The 17,833-nt window shown below is 41.1% G+C and overlaps 1 protein-coding gene across 2 annotated transcripts in view; it reads left to right on the forward strand.

Annotated features, from left to right (window-relative positions):
• The first annotated feature begins 736 nt into the window (after positions 1-736).
• Positions 737-17,833, forward strand: part of FLI1 (Fli-1 proto-oncogene, ETS transcription factor) — a 110,530-nt gene continuing 93,433 nt past the window's right edge. Inside the window, exon 1 of one of the 2 annotated variants that reach the window (XM_016139148.2) lies at positions 737-1,040. In XM_016139148.2, coding sequence (XP_015994634.1) covers positions 982-1,040 — 59 coding nt within the window. In that variant the 5' untranslated portion in view covers positions 737-981. The remainder of the gene's footprint in view (positions 1,041-17,833) is intronic. The other variant, XM_016139147.2, reaches the window with a different exon arrangement.

The following is a 17,833-nucleotide window of genomic DNA, read 5'->3' on the forward strand; positions in this document are numbered from 1 at the left end:
CTCGGCGGGCGCCAGGAGCTCTCCAGGAGCAGAGGGGTATAGGCGCGCCTCCCGGAGGGCGCCCGTCTGCTAACAATGAGCTGGGAACCGAGTTCGCGCTCCCGATGGCCCGCGTCTGTCCGAAGCCGCCCCAAGTCAGCGTAGCTGTGTGGGTGAGCCGCTCCTGGAGTCAGCTGTGACTCGGCAGCCCAGCGCCCCAGTGGAAAAGTTCCCGTTGGATACATTTGTAATGGTCGGTTTGCTTCGGTCTGCGTCTGGATCTTCCCGGCCAGTAGGCTCCAGGTTATCCCCAGCCTGAGTAAACTCTCCCGCCCCTCATCCCCCCCACCAAAAAAAAGTTTGACTCCGGCTGGAAAAAGCATTAATGAATGTATCTGTGGGAAGAAACGGAAAGTGAATGAGTCAGGAGGGCCACCTTCGGCCAACGGCCCCGGGAGAAGGAAGAAATCCAAAGGAGTTTGGGTTTGGACTTTGGGAGAAGGTGTTGGGGGTGGGGGGCGGTGCAGACTGCGGGAATCAGGCCGCGGGCGCCGGGCGCGGACGCGGGCATTGTTCCCAGCTCGCTCTTATCTCCCAGGAGCCAGCATCCTGTGTGCGCAGCGCATGGATGTATCTGGGCATCTTCGCATATATTTATATAATGTGTGTGATGCGAAAAGCAGGAGCAGTAGAGGGGAGGAAAAGGGGAAGAGGGGGCATGGGGGGGAGGGAAGACGGGGGAGAACAGAGAGAGAGGAGAGAGAGAGAGAGAGAGAGATAGGACTTCCTCTTCATTCGCAAAGTGAAGTCACTTCCCAAAATTAGCTTAAAAAAAGTTTCATCCGGTTAACTGTCTCTTTTTCGCTCCGCTACAACAACAAACGTGCATAAGGGAGCGCGGGCAGGGCGCTCGCGGGGGGCACGCAGGGAGGGCCCAGGGCGCCGGGGAGGCCGCGCCCCGCTAATCCGAAGGGGCTGCGAGGTCAGGCTGTAACCGGGTCAATGTGTGGAATATTGGGGGGCTCGGCTGCAGACTTGGCCAAATGGACGGGACTATTAAGGTAAGAGACCAGGCGGTGGGCACAGAGCGCCGGGGCTGGCCGGGGCTGCGGGGCGGCGAACAGGCTGGGCGCCGGGCGCCGGGGTCCCGGAAGACGTGGCCATTCTCAGTTGCTTCCGCGCCCTGCTTCGCGCCGTCTCCTCCCGCGCGCGGGTGGCCAGTCTCACTAGCGGGGACGACCTGCTGGGCTACCAGCCATGGGTGATGTCCCCCGTACCCCTTGCCCCAAAGCAGAGTCCGGCCCCCTTCCTCCGCGGTGCCACCCGGCTGCAGGCGGGGGCAGTGTGAATTCCGGGACCCCGGTCGCAGATCCGAGCCAGGGGCCGGAGTCCTCAGGTCCAGCGCTTCCCACCCGCAAACAGCGCCCTGGCCCGGCACTGTTCATTCGCCTGTGGCCGGCTTCCCCTCGACAGAGGCCAGAGGCGGTGGGGGCGGGAGCTACAGCCACCACCAGCTCGGGTCTCTGCCTGGTGGGCCCTGGAGCGGGCAAGTGGATTAGTCGCAGGAGAATCCGGGTGCAAATGTTTGTTTCTTGGGTCTGTTTGAGCTGGCTCCTCCAGATGGAAGCCCTGTTTACATGTCAGCGCAGGCTGGTTTCCCTTCCTCTTGGTATTTCTGTTGCCGGTTCTCGGCTCTCAGAGCCTCCAGCTCCTGGGACTAACGGGCCGCCCCTCCCCTTCCCCCGCAGGGGCAGGACGTCTCTCCGTAGCCTTAGTCCGCGTAGCGCCCCGCGCGGGGCTCCCGCACACCGCGTCCGGGCGCGCTCCCGCTCGGGGGAGAGGTCCCCGGGGGTAGTCTCAAAGAGGGTGCCGCGGCCTTCAGAACCCTTTCCTGTAAGGTGGCCGACCAAACCCTGCCTCTAACCCCTACCCTCACCCCACACCCCACGACTGGGTCTAGGTTGCAAAAGGCAGCCCAGAAACGCGACTGAAGGTCTGGGTTTCATGTCCGATCTCAGGGGGTTGACTGCCTCCTTCCTCTGGAAGGGGAAGTAAGGCCGGGAGCAGAGAGGAGGGACAACCCCTAGTGCTAATGGACTTGGAGGAGCGAGGGGAATGAATGGGACCAGGAGTCCTCTGGGCTGCGAGGCTGTGGTGCAACACCAAGCAAGAATCGGTCTGGAAAAACTATTAGGCTGGTGAGGTGAGGACTGGCAGAGCCCGCCATTCCTCCAGAACCCAAAGGAATCAACTGCTTGCTCAGGGCTGAATAAGAGAAGGCTAAGATGTTAGGCTTGGAGAAGTCAAGAGATTTTTATCATTTGGGTGGGGTAGTGGTTTTTATTTTCTAAGTTTTTTTTTTTTTTTCTGAAAGTCTGAAAGATGCTGACTTAAGTAAAAGACACCAACAGAAGGAACTTGAAAATCTGGAGATAAGATAAGGGGTTGTAATGGGTTAAAGGGTGCCTGTGTGATTCTTGGTTCCTCAGGTTTAAAGTGTGTGGGTGAGGAGTGGGTGAGAGAGGATTCCTATAGTGAGGGTGAAGTGGTCACTGGACATTTTATGCTGCTTTTTCTTCACGTCGTTGTGTGCATTAAAGTGTCCTTGTATTTCTGGTTTAGTAATAAGATGCTCCACTCCAGAAAACTCCTTCTCATTAGGACACTTACCACTTACACAGAAGGAGCCCCTCTGATCCGGAAGGGTGGTAACATGGCTCCAGGATCTTGATGTGGACATTCTAAGGAGAAGTGAAGCAATTTCTCCAAGATGCTCAGACCTCTAAGCACAGGCCCTGAGCAAAGGGAGGAAGCTGTGGTCTGCGTACCCAGGATGTGCTAACCTCTTTAGATACACACAGGGATTGTCATGGTAGGCAGTGAGAATAGGCTTTGACCAGGACTCTGGCACTTCATATCAAAAATGGGAGCGAAGGTCTTCTTTTTCATGAGGGTAATGGGAGCTTGTGAATCTCTCCAAACCCTTCACAGGAGCACCCTTGCTGTGTAGACCCACCCACAAGGCAATGGCTTTTTAAGCTATCTTCAGTCCCTAAAGTTCTAGAGGATTGAGTCTTTAACTGTATACTTTGATAGTTAAATTGTATGAAAGCCACAGCTCCCTGTTTATATGTGATCATTGGATCTTGAGGTTTCTGGTCCCCACTCCCACAATGGTTTAAACAGTGTTCTTGGAGAGGAGAATGGGCAAGGTGAGGCCGGCATATTCTGGTTTCTATGTAAAAATGTACAGTTCATTAAATCTGTCTGAGCTTCGAAATCTTTGCAAAAATGAAAGAATGGGACTAAGTTACCTGTAGAATCGCATCTTTCCCAATCTTCTCTATGCCTAAAATATAATGCTTGTATGTTCTTACAAGAACATGTACTGACGTCTATGAAACACAATGTTCTATAGTGATAAAGGTCTGAAGATACTATATATCATATCTAATCTGCAGACACAAATCCAGAATGTGTATTCCCAGTTTGAATGGCCTTGAGAAAACTCATCTTTGAGTAAATCTAGGATGTGATTTTTATGCACCTACATATTTTTTTCCTCAAATATAAGGCATGTCTATATTTCAAAATGCCTGTCAGTTTCAGTACTGAGGAGGTATTTGGTCCAGGATGCCAGAGAAGTCTGGATTTCTTTACAGAAGCCCTTTATTTGTGCACAATTCCATCTGATCACAAAAATCTCAATCTCATTGCCTTTGTTATAATAAGTCCTTCCGTATTATGTTCTCTTCTCATTTCCCAGAACGTCTCCTGGGAAGGCTCTCGACATTGCGTTGGGAACACCAAAGTTTGCCGGGCCATTTCACTCTTCTTCTGCCACAGCTAACCTGCAATATTAAACAGCACCCTACCCCACCCCTGCTCCCCACAGTGATATTATCAGTGTTGAAAAACACGTGATACTGGTTGCTGCTTTAAGAAATGACCTGGTTTCAAAAACTGCATCTTAGTTCTAAGCAGTCTTCAATCGAGTTTAATTATTACATCTGTGGAAGCTTGATTCGATGCATATGGCACCATTAAAGATGGCGAAACAATCAGAGAAGGTGCAGACATGTGAATGAAATAGGGAAACAAACAGCAGACTTGGAGTCAAGAAACCATGGTTCACTCTCAGAGCTCTGCTACTTAGTTGCTGATTGCCCTACAGTGAGGCACTTAGCTCCTTGAGTCTCAGTTTATTTATCTATGAAATAGGCCAAAGTATGTCCCTGACATAAGTCACAGTAAGGATTAAATGACGTCTGGTACCATAGTTGAATGCACATTGGTTAAATTTCTCCTAGGCATCAGGGCTAGGATTGGTCAGAAAATTAGATCATAGGTCTGGATTTACCGTAATATGTATTTCACTAATTCAACAAGTAATTATATGTTTCTTATGCTCCAATACTCAAAACTCATGTTTTGAGCAGCAGGATGAATACCTCCAAACAGAGATTTTACTTCTGTCCTCAAAAAGGGAGGCTGCCTTCACTTTGAAGAGTGAACTCCCGCCCACCACCACTCACACCTTTTCACCTTCATGTCACCTAGATCCATTTATCTGTCCCCTTGACCACATAGAATGGCTTCCCTCAGGTAATTACCAAATGGTGAATTGATGTTTACGTTTATTTTTGTGAATAATTGCTACCAAAAAAAAAAAAAAAAAAAGATACCTTCTACTTCTGCTTCTTTGCAATTTTAAGTTTCCAGATTTGCAACTTTAGAGATTATTTAGCTCAATATTCTCATGTTTTGGGTGGAAAAACTGAGGCCCAGAATTGTTTAATGAATTATCTAAGATCACACAGATAACTGAATCAAGGTGAGAATTCAGGTCTCCTAACCCTCAGGCTAGTGTTCTTTCCACTATACCATTAAGATTTCATTTGCTTTCATTACATTATTATGAATTATAGAATCCTTGAGGCAGTGTGTGTGTGTGTGTGTGTGTGTGTGTGTGTGAGAGAGACAGACAGACAGACAGACAGACAGGCAGACACAGAGATAGAAAAAGACAGAGATGGCTTTAAAAGAAAAATCATGGAGAATCCGGCACTTTGGATTAAAGACACTTCTGTTATTTAATGAAAAATGTATTACTACCATCTTGAACTAGTTCCATACTTTAAAAAACATTCCAGATTTTCAGATAGGATTTTTACATAACTGTTTTCCAAAAAAAATTCTCCTTTTCTTGCAGACAAACAATGTCTCCATTATCAGGAGACACCAAAAAATATAGTATGTTACTTAAATATAGTATTTTATTTAAATAGGCCCCTCTACAGATCAGGAACAAGTGGGCTGAATACCTGTTTCGATTCTTTTAATAATTGAATATTTGACTTTTTAAGTATAATACTTTCAGATGCATTCGAACATATCATATGGACCCACATTCCAGGCTATGTAGTAAGTAGGTCTTGAATAATAACCACATTAAATAAGGTTTTGGATTTTCAATGTCTTTTTATGTCTGAGGTCAACAAGTTAACTTGGCATTGATTTTCAAAGTGGTTGATTTAAACCAAGCCTATTTTCTAGAAATGTAACATTAGTCTAATGTTAATACTGAGTTGCCCCAGGGGGAAAATTTTTATGATGATGAACCACTAGGCAGGATTTCTTATGGACGGAGGCCTCTATCCTACCTCTAACTTCAAAAAATATCTCCAAATTGTAAGTCAACACTCTGGCCATTGGCAAAGACCTATTCTTCTCTGGAAGAAGTCTTATTCTCTCTGAAGCTTAAGAGACAGATTTTCAGATTAGCAACTAACTATGTAGGGTTAGAACTGAAAATCTGCTATTTTCATTCATTTTAAACAATGAGCTGCATTATGAAGTGTAGAATAATGTCTTTGTTTTGTTTTGTTTTGAATAACATGACTTTCTTTTTTTGGTTTGTACTTAAAACAGTCTAAGTCTATCTTTTGCTTGTTATTTTGTGACAAATTGAGAAGGCTAATGGACATTGGCCACTATGTACACACACACACACACTCACAGACACATATGCAATCTCACGAAATCTTCAACCAACTAACTATAGTAGCTTTTTTAGTAATCTCAGAGCTAGCTGTACAGGTGTCTTTTTCTTCTGTAGAAAACTATACCCTGTTTCATTTTCTGTTGCTTTTATGATATATCTATAGTGTTCAACTCATTCATGTGTTAATTCATCAGTGAGATGGTATTACTAAGTGATATCACTCTAATTCTTTTACTGACCTGATAGACCCAACATTGGTAGCCTGTGTACTTTGAGATGTTTCCCCAGAGGCAATGGATAGGGTTTGTCTATCTTCACGTTGTCACCTTAAGGCTATTATTTTGGAATTTTGACAGAATTAGACACCATATGGAATAACCTTGTGCAAACCTGGCTGGCTTTATGGGAATCTATAACCTTAGACTCACTGGCATTATGTTAATGCAAGTCAGTAACCATGCAAGTCAGTAAGTTCTATTGCATGACTGTTGTGCAGGGACTGAGCTAGGTGACTAAACACTGTCAAGATATAATGTTGGTGGCAAAAGGGCTGCTTCCCTGGAGACCTAACAGGAGGATAAACCATGTGTATGTGTGCACAGCAGAACACATTAAGTGTTATGTTAGCCTTAAGGAAGGAAAGGGCAATTTCAAATGGAAAGACAGAGAGAGCCCTGATAACAATAGTTATTTATATAGTCTCTTCTGTTTACAAAGGACTTTCACATGCACCCTTATACTTAATCCTCACAACAGCTCTATGGGAGGTAATATTGTCCCATCTCTGTTTCATATGGGAGAAATTAAAGATCAGAGAGGTTAGGTACCTTGCCTAAGATAACAGCTAATAGGTGACAGAGTTGGGTTTCAAGTATTCCAGAATACTTTCTTTTTTCGACATACAAGCCACACTGCCTATTGGCATCGGTAGATAGGTGGATCTGGACAGTGGCTTTGAAGGATGGGTAGAACTTGCATAGGAAGATATGGTTCAAGGTCTTTCCAGGAAAGTGTGGCATGTTTGTATATGTGTGAGGGGTACACATTAAGGTTAAGGTAGGAGTGGAAAGATTCTGGAGGACCTTAAATACCATAACAAAGAATTCGAGTTTTATAAAATATGTAGGAAGGAGGGATCACAAAATTTCTAGTAGAGGGATGATCTATTGAGCTGTACATATCTCTTAGGAAATGAATCCTTTCTATTCTCATACTTCTCCTTAGAAAATGGAGATGGGAGTGGCTCCATCACTTATCAGAGGCCACAAGAAATGAGTAGCAGACAAAATTAAACAACCAGTGATAGGTTTAGGCAACCAGACCGTGCTATCAGCTGTCTTTTAAGATATGTTTATTAAATATGGAGACTGGGGAGGGAAGAGAAACTCTATTTCACCAGATCCCATAAAAAATGTGTTTATCCTTTTACTCCCTTAAAATGTGCCTTCCTTCACAGTGTTCTGGAGAGTCTACCACAAGCTGCATTTTCAATTGGGTCCTTTCTCCTGGTCTACAACATTAGTTCCTTTTGAGAATAAGTCAGCAGATAGTAACTGAGAAGGGACAAAAAGGAAAGGTTGTTTCCCTGAGACTCAAATCGAATTTCTATGGAAATTCAGACAGGCCTGACGCACTGTCATAAGTTGGTTGGGTCCATTGCCTCACTTAAAAACACTTATATTTCCCCCAAAGAACCCCAAATTTCAGAGCATTATTATCATCATCCAAGTAGGATCAGAGATTAAGTGTTCAGACGCATTTTCAGATAATTCAAATCAACTTTACAGCAGCTTCAAATTTGCTTATACCTACAAAAATAGTGAACAAAAATTCTAAAATATTTAAGATAATTCCCATCTTTAGGGAACAACGTGCTTGCTATTTAGTATAGAATCAAAGTCCCAGAGTATGCAATTGTTCAAGCCACTTCCAAGAGCATGCAGACCTGAAAATTGAAATGCCTTCCCAGCAGTGGGGCCCATTTACTCAGACAGCGCTGTGTGTCCAAGGCAATGAAAGACCTTATGTCACATCTCAGTGCACACATGCAAGAGGCCAGAATTACAGGTGCCATGGGAGCTTTAACCTTGCATTTCTAGACACGTGTGGGTTTCACATGTCTACTGGAATCTAACATTCCAGTAGCAGAGTGTTAGGTCTGCATATATGAGTATTCATTAATTTTATGTGTGAAGGAGTCAGAGTGAATGATTTGCAGTATTGTTCATATAGCAGAAAGATGAAAACAGGTTAATATTATAAAATTACTCAGCTTGTGAGTTGTCTTTATGTTAATGGTGTTACAACCTATCTAAATGCACATATTTATGTGCATTTCTTATTGAAAAGTCTTATGCCTGAAGAGTCATTCTGTCTTTTGGCATTTATCGCTTAATTCATACTCATTCATTTATTCATTCAATCAAAGGTTGAATAATGCTGCCAGGTACAATATGCAACAGAACTCCATATAAAAAAATGAGAACAAGATGCCCATACTACTATTTCTTCCGGATATATAGAGAGCAAAAGTTTCTCTTTTTTATTTTAAGCTCTGGCTATTGGCTGTTCCAAAAGAAGCAATATTCATCAGAGAAAATCTTTGTTTGTGGCTTTTTATTATTTGGAAATTTAGAAACATTTTCCCAAAATTAACACCCAGAGTATAATTTCCTTTGTCCTTTCACTTGTGGTGATTCTAGGATTCTAGTTTATTGTATTGACATTTTTAGAAAAGTAAAGAATATCGAGAAAACTCCTTCTTGTTATTCTCCTTTGCTCAGCTTTAATTCCTCCATTCACATATTAACAGAGAAAAATACCACATATAAAGTGAAAAAATGAACACCTGAGAAAGGAAATTTTGCATACATAAAGCAAAGGACAAATGACTTAATGTACAAAAACTTTTTACAACTCAATAATAAAAAAACAAGAAAAATAAGCAAAAATGCTATGCATATAAAACAATGCTAGAAAAAGAAATGCAAATAGCCAATAAACACACGGAAAGAATCTCAAGGACATGCTTGAAGATATTTATATGAAAATAATGAAATTCAAACACTTATCTCCAGTGAAGATAACAAAGATCAGAACATCTTAATCATGCCTCATGTTGGAAAGAGTAAGGGGACATGTCTCTCTCCTACACAATCATTGGGAACATAACCTGGCATAATCATCCTGGAGGACAATTGGGAAACAACTATTGAGATGTTAAATATTGGTACAAATGTGTTAATAATTTAAATTCTAAGCATTTATCTTACGGACATGTTTATTCAGATACCAAAGGTATATATACAATATGTTTAGTGTAGTGTCATGTGTAATGGAAAAAATCATAAAGAATCTCCATATCCATCATTAGGGGACTAGATAAATAAATTATGGAAGATTCATGCAACCGTTACATGGAATAAAGTCAATTGTCTGTATACACTGATTTAGAAAGTTCTCCAAGGGATATTGTTACATGGAAAAAAGCAAGTTACAAAATGTGTGCTCCCGTTTCTGTAAAAAATTGAAAACAAACACATATATATGATTATTTATGTATAGATCATTTCTAGAAGAATATACAAGAAGCTATTAACACTGGTTGCTTCTGGGCAGGGAGAAGTAGATTTTTACTTTTTACTCTATAAACTTATGTAGCATTTGATTTTTTAAATCATTAGTATATATTACTTTTGTAATTTAAAAAACTGGCATAAAAAATAAAGAGGGACTATTAGAAATAAACTCGTCAAAAATGGGCTGGGCACCATCATTCTAGCCCAAACATGCTGATCTCAGAGACATTTAGATCCTACTTTATAGTAAATACAGAGAAAAATTGTCAAGTCTAGGATCTGGAGACCTGAATTCTAGCCCTAACCCTCTCCCCACAAATGAGTTATGGGGTCTTAAGCAAATCACTTCACCTCTTCGGTATTCATATAAAATTGCTCACGTTAAAGGTTTCTCATGTATAAATGGAAGTATAATTTCAAAATTTCCTTTCAGCTTCCATGTTTATAAGATGCTGATCTCAAGCATGCTTTAAAAACATTTCCTATTTTGGGACATGGATGACTGAGCCTCTCATAGGAGCTCTATCTGGCCCATGTGTCTCTTCTCCACAATCCAAGGCCTAAATTATAGAGTAATCTTCAAGGCCGGTTGGAGGCTGGGGCTCTTAGGGGGTGCTTTATGAATTTCTGTGAGCTGGTTGTTTTTGTTACCAAGTGACACTGGCGCTGTGCTAATCCCTTTGCATTAATGAAAACTAGGAATAAGGTCTGACTCTGCTTTGGGATCTTACACTCTTTTCCAAAATTCGGTCTCATTTAAAATTCAAAACACATTTGGCCCCAAGCTCCTTTTCCCTGGACTTTTAAAAAATGCTGCTTAATTGAAGGGAAATTGAATTTGTCTGGTTTCGATTCATTTACACTTAATTCAAACAACAACAACAACAACAACAACAACAACAACAACAGTATTTTGAGGACTTATTTGATATCCAAGAAAAATTTCGAGCCTCTTAATGAGTGTTCTGGAAGACATTTTTTCTTCTTCTTTTTAAAACAGGAAGTGGCGCTGCACTATGGGCAAACACAGGCAACCCCGAAAGGCTCCAATTCAGTTTGAAACTGTATCCCCACCATTTTGCATGAGCCCTAATGGCCTTAGCGAAGGTCTTTCTATTGCTACTCCTCACCTACGAGCAAGAGACTCACTCACTTTCCACCTAAAGGGGAATAACAATGAGGAGGAGCAAACAAAATCACAAGAAGAAAAAAGAATAAGCTATTTATCTAGGTCTTACTATGTGTCAATACTGTTTTAACCTTTGCAGACATACTCACATTTGATCCTTATAACAGTATTATGATGTATGTATTATTTTCATTTTGGAGAGGTGAAGTAACTTACCCAAGGTCATTTAGGTAGAAAGTGGAAAAGTAATGGTTTGAACTTAATCCTGTTTGCCTCCGAAGTTCATAGAGCTTAGCAACTGTGACGCTTTGCTAGATGGACACACATATCCATGAAGTTTAGGCTCTAAACCTAAGCCAGTTTTTGAGGACCATATAGGTTTTATTGTTATATGTTTCGTCTTCCAGTCTAAGTGACTCTCATCCATCCACAGTCTACACCAGTCAAATCCATGGTGTTGCTTAGTCTCCACCACTCTTTATCAAGAGGGCTTCAGCCCTGTATTTTCCAGGTGAGAGAGGTGCAGGTGCACTGAATAGCCGGCAAATGAGGGTGAAACCAACAGATTCTGTTTAATTGTAATGAGCTAATGAAATGATTAAAAAAAGGGCTGTAGCTCAATAGAGAATAGCATGTTCTTTGACCTGACAATGCTTCCTTTTCTACCCTCCTGCCTCTTCTCTCTCTCTCTCTCGCTCTCTCTCTCTCTCACTTTGTCTCTTGCTCTGTCTCTGTCTGCCTGTCTCTCTCTCTCTGTGTCTATCTTGCTCTAATTCTTGTTCTATTTTTTATTCTCTTTCACTCGTATACACACGTACACACATACTAATCACACTTAAAAGAAAAACAGACCGGGGGGGGGGGGTTGTTCTAAAAAACACAAAGAAAGGAATGTTTTGCAAGGTTAAAAGGAAATCATCGAGAAAGGCTAACTTCAGGCTCCAGTTTCTCCTGAATAGCATTTCTTGTTATTTCAAGGCTGATTGACTTATAACTGCATCCACAGCCACCTCACATCAGTTCCTTTTATCAGCCCAAGTGAGACTTCCTGTGGACTGGCCCAGCTTCCTGATGTATTTCCTTTTTCCTTTGGCAGAACAAAGAAAACCATAGCCCCAAGGATCCTTGGGACCAAACATAATTTAGCACTGAAGAACCTATTATTTTAAAATTTTCATTCTCAATACTAGGGCCAAGTGTCTGCCTTTGCATTTTCCCACAACATTCTGTACAGCATTATGATGGACCCCATGTGCAATTATTAGGGTCCACTTGAACTCCTCCTAGCTGTAGTGTGATTTCATTTAGAATGAAACTTAACTTCTTCTTCACTAACGCTGCATGAGCAACCCCCACTCCCACCCCATACACACACATATCTTCAATAGTTACATGGAACGTCTTTCTATATAGGGGTTTACTCTTTTTTACCCCACTTCAACATAACAGGTCAGCAAAGAAATGCTTTTATTTAGAGATTTCAGCCTATCTGTGTTTGAAGTTCTAACTCTAGAAATATACATTATGAAAAGAAGCCTCAAAGTATATCCACAGGTTCATCAAAGTCAATTGAAGAAGAAATTCCAGAAATTGAGATGAAGGTATTGCTTTCCTCTTTTAGCTGGAGTAAGCTATATCTTAATACTTGGCCTCACCACCTACTCTGCATATGATTTCTGAGAGACCTTCAGGTATAATCCAGGGTAACAAGGGAACACTACTGAGAGAGTTGCTCATATCTCCCAAGGCAAATATCATAAGTTGCCAACTTTTAGTGCCTCCCAATGCTCTTAGAACAGGTCATCATACAGGAGATAACCGAGGCTTCAAGATGTAATGAAAACTGGGCAAGAGACACTGGAAGCAGTACTCAGGTATTCATGCAACCCAAACAACACATTCCACAATAAGGGTGTTTCCAGGAGCAAAGATATAAAGACTTATTGACTCCACAGGCATTCATGCTTTCATTGTTCATTGGTCTTATTTCCTGACCTTTGTCTTAATATTCCTAGGGAACTGAAGACAGCGATTTTCATAGGAACCACCTAGGCAACTAAGTAATCACACAGACACCCAAATGTTACTGAAGTAGCCCTTACTCTTTACAAGGATCACTGATTGAGAATGAAAAACAATTGAAACTGAAGTAGAGCTCCCTTGGCAAGAGACGTACTGCTGAGACAAGAAGGATAATTCATCATGGTTAATTCATACTGATTTCATCCAACCCAATCTTCAATGTAATCATCTCTAGATAAAAGTAGTTTGGAAAGGTTTTTTCAAAGAGAAAAGTAACTTAGAAACTATGGCAGGAGGGAAGTGTGTGAGGGTAGGTGTGGGCATGACTGGGGTGCAAAGCATCACGTAACCTGCTTTGGTGATGCCAAGGGGAAGGGTTGGAATGACTGTGCCTATATGTATTAGCATGAGATCTTTCTTTTTGTGGCCCTATACTCTGCCACCAGCCCTGTACCCAGGTCTGCGATTAGTCGGGAATCCTAGAGCAAAGATCCATGTCATCTCACATACCTCCCCCAGCTCTGATAATGTTGTTTGTAGGAAATCATATTCCGACCTTGGACTTCTCCACAAAAAGAGCATAGTGGATCAAAGTGCACAATTAAGGTCAAAGTGCACAAGTAATCTTGTTCAAGTTGGGTCTTTGAAGCAACATAGGCCTTCCTTAGAGGTCAGAGACTTGAGAGGTACCTGTACTTTCTGCACTTTTCTAGAAAGGGGAGGGAGAGAGAACAGACTACTGTTTTTGAATGCTCTTTCAGTAAACTAGCATGAGGAGAATTTTCCCAGAGTGCCTCAGAGAAGACATCCAGGGACTTGGATTTGCTGCTCTGGACACTAGGGCCTCTAAGCTCTTCTTTCTGGAGTTTAGTGAATCTCTGTATACTTACTGTGTCTGTAGTGTCATAAAGGAATACCGTGAGCACCCCTCCCTGACTTCCCAGAATTGACCCTCAAAGGTCCTATAGACAAAGCCATGATGAAGCAGCAGGGCTGAGTTTTAGCTCATTAAAATTAATCATTTCTTCCTATAAGTTTGGACTGGGTATGACCCAGACTCTTTTCTTCCCAGAGCACCTTTTTTTTGATTTTTAAACCCAGTATGTATTTCATGGGAAATTTCACATGCCTGTTTCTGATTCACTTCCAATTAAAGCTCAAAAATGATGGTTTTGTAAGAGCTCTTTGATGATTCAGATTCTTTTGGGTTCTTTTTATTCCCTCCTAAAAGTCTCCAGAATTTTAATAAATGTTATTCAGGCATTTGCATGCTTAATTGTGCAAAGTAATTGGAAACAGGAAAGGATGTTTTACTAGTGTGCACAAAACAAGCACATTTATGAAGGGAGAGAGACAGATGCTTCAGTGAAGTGAACTGTGGAAAATAAGGGATATCACCGAAGGTGGGCATCTTGTTGTGCCCATCACAAGGAGGGAGGGGTGCTCTGAGCTCACATCTTCTGGTGGGGTCAGGAGAGTGTTACATGAAACATAGGAGTCTCTCCTAATGCAGCAGATCAGCATCACCAAGCTGTGAACTGAGTGGTCAGTCTCATCAGAGATGGAACAGGTGGAGTGTAATTTTCTAGATGCTAATGCTCCTTTCAACTCCCTTCTGACTGAAATGAGTTAGTTGTCTGCAATTACAATAACACTCATTCTACACCTCTTTCCTCTTAGTCATTAAAACTTTGATGATGAACCTATCTGGGTATACTTCTGCAATAAATGCAGATGAGACTGACAAAGCAGATCAATGCTCCCCTGGGAGAGATTCCAGACTCTAAGTATGTATCGGTCCCTCTAAAGTGCTAGAGTGAGACAAGGTTTGGGTAATCTAGGTCCTGGTCTTGCCTTAGGCTGGCTGGGTGACATTGGGCAAGATACTTTCCTTTTGTAACCTCAGTTTCTCCATCCACTCAAAAGGATTTAGACTAGCAGCAATATAATCTTCTCCCATGAATTTGGTTAAAAACTGGAGTGATGAGTCGCTTCAAGTTTCTTGAAGAAAGGCATTAATTAAGTACAGCGATTTGAGTAACTATTGGATGGCTTGTTACATGGTTATTCTGGTTGTCAATCGTAAATCAGGCAACATTTCCATTCTGAACTTTGTTTGGACTTTTAACTACAGAGAGATAATCCCTCCCTCTTTATTGTCAGGGGCTGGTTAGCAATATTCAGTCAACAAGACTTACAAAAATTTGTGTTCACACGATGTAATGTAGGGATGCTGTGTGCTATGTGGTATTTCTTGACACGAAATTTTTATTAAGGCTGGCAGTGAGATGCTGGAGTGTTTTGAAAATTATTTTGATGGTGGCAGAATGGTTCTGTGAAAGCCATATGCAGTCTGAAGTATCAAAGTCTAGGTTTAAACCCATTTATTAGCTATATGATTTTGGACCAAATATTAACTTTTCTAATCTTCTCCTTTCCTATCTGCAAAATAAGAATAGTAATGCAAATAATAATAAGTAACATTAAGTTTTCTGCCTGCCTTCCTAATTACAAGAATCAAAAGAAGTGTGGATGTAAAATAACTTTGTAAAGTGCTGTGAGAATGCTAGTTATGTTATCTTAGTTACTTCCATCCAGGTGGATGTTTGAATCTAACAGATAATAAATGTTGCTTAAATTGAATCTATTGGGTTGCTTTCTTCTATCTTTAATGATTTCAAAGACTTATTTGCATTGGTTAAATTCGTCAGTTAGCTACTTAGTCATATCTCTTTGCCCTTATAAAAACCATCTCCTACGAATGCACCAGTATAGACCAAACATCACATATTCCTCCTTTCCCTCCCTCGCATCCGGCCATTGTTCTACTCATGAAACTCCCATCCCAATCAATGGGGGTTTTACGTAAAAACTGATGGCAGGATATGAGTGCAGTTTCAGGAATTCCAGGCTTGTTCTACTGATAAAGAGAGTTGTGTCAAACAGAATAACATCAGAGAAACAAAATTCTCCTGTCCAGCCTATGCTACTCAGTTTTTTTTTCTTTTTTTTCTTTCTTTCTCTTTTATTTTTCAGGTTTGTCTCTGCCTTTGAAGAGTCAAGAGCCACCTAGAATATAAAACAGATATTTTTTTACAATGCTCCTTGTTAATAGTTTTTTTAAATGCCTCCCCTGGCTAGCCAGATATCTGCTGACTACTCTCAATCACCTGTGCCACCTCCTCTGTTACAGTCTCAGTGTCTTTGTGATAATGGGTTAAAGGAATACAAGGCCAGTCCTAACGTTGGTTGATTCAGAGATTTCAGTTATTCTATATGCTCTGCTTTACCACCCCCTTCCAGAAGGAAGAGTTTTCCAGCCTAAGAGGAACAGTAGAACTGAACTCCCTTGATTAAGGAATGTGAATTTGGGTCGTAATGGTCTGTGTTAAGCATTAAAGCTAATAGGTGTAAATGACTTAAGTGTAAGTGAAGGTCCAACAGAATGAAAGAAATTTTCCTTGAAGATGGTTCCCTGTTAGTGTTAAAGTCAAGGATGATAGTGACTCTTCTCCCACCTTCTGAGACTAGACTAGGCAAGTTTGGTCTTTATTCTCATCACACACCATCAGTAACATAGGAAAGGCTGTATCTCTGTCTTCTATGCTACATCACACAACCAAATATGATGATGTGATCAGAAGTGAAGTGAAGGAATTTTTGCTCCTATTCTACCCATGCTGAGGTAGCTAAGTAATAAAGAGAAAGAAAGGAAAATGAAGTTGACTCTTTTCATATTAAAGTATTCATCCAGGCATTTAGGATCTCCTTATTTTTTTTTCCTGAACATGTCAAATTATGCATTAGGGTTTTGTTTGTGACCAGAAGAATTGGGGTCAAAATTCATAGGGTTGGGCTGGACTTTAAGTTGCTCAGACATTGATCTGTAGTTTCTCAGGAACCACAATCTAGCTAAGACCAGTCCTACCATTTTATTCCCCATAAGAACAAAGAACATCGAGATCTTGCTGTATTGAAGGAACATTCTGTGTTTTTCTACACCAAAACTACAGAATGAAGGTAAAGAGATTAAAATTATGAAGGTCATCTCACACAATGGAAGTAAATGCAGCCTTATAGGAAACTCATTTGTTTGACAGCGGTGCCTGTCTTTGTGAAGTTGGATTATATACAGGTTCTGGATAAAATCGTCATCCTACCATCTTAACTATTTCTATGTCCTGCCTAAATAGTTACAGATTTGGAAATAACTAATGTAAAATTTTCTAATCTTTTTCAAGTAACTCTAAATTTCTGGTTTTAAATTGATTTAGGTAGAAGGGAGCAATATTTCCTTGAGCTGTGAAATGCTCCAACATCTCTCTTTCAAAAGTACTGATGTATAGGGAGTTCCTGCTCAATCTTTAGGACAGGAGATTTGGGAAAGTTCATCAGTACTTCTCGACTTTCTTAATGTTATCTTAAAGACAAAGGAAAGTGGACTATTAAGAAAACTGTCTTTATCAGGGCTGTGCCATAGAACTGTCTGCAAAGACGCAAAATGTTCTAGTCTGCACTGTCCAATATGGCAGCCCCTGGTTTAGCTAGTTATTCAGGTGGCTACTGAGCTCTCAAAATGTGGAGAGTGCAAAGAGGAACTAAATTTCAAATTTTATTTTGTTTGATTTTAGTTCATCTAAATTTAAATAGCTTCGTATGGCTGGTGGCTGCCACATTGGACAGTGCAAGTCTACCTAGTTTAGGTCCAAAATTATCTAAAATACGACTTCAGTCAGGAGGCTATGTTTCCATGGATTATACATGGTTGTTGTTATCTGAGTCAGCAATGTGCTGTCCACATGGAGACTAACACTTCCATTTACTCTTATGACTAACATTAAAGAAAACAAAATGAAAAGTGAATGTTCAGCATTCTTCAGGTACTACCACTCTTGGCCTGGAGCTAGAGCTAAGATTAACATTCAGTCTCCTGGTCTCATCACCATTTCCATGCTAACCTTTAAAGAACATAATGCTTTCTTTTCCCTTATATAAAATGAGCACAGGGAAGCTTCGAAATTTATCACAGAGATATTCACAAGCTATGATTAAATGTCTATGAGGCTTGTCAGAAAAAGGTATATAGGCATTTTCTGTATACCTTTTCATTGAAAAAATGAT

Source organism: Rousettus aegyptiacus, unplaced genomic scaffold (genome assembly GCF_014176215.1).
Source record: "Rousettus aegyptiacus isolate mRouAeg1 unplaced genomic scaffold, mRouAeg1.p scaffold_m13_p_5, whole genome shotgun sequence".
NCBI lineage: Eukaryota > Metazoa > Chordata > Mammalia > Chiroptera > Pteropodidae > Rousettus > Rousettus aegyptiacus.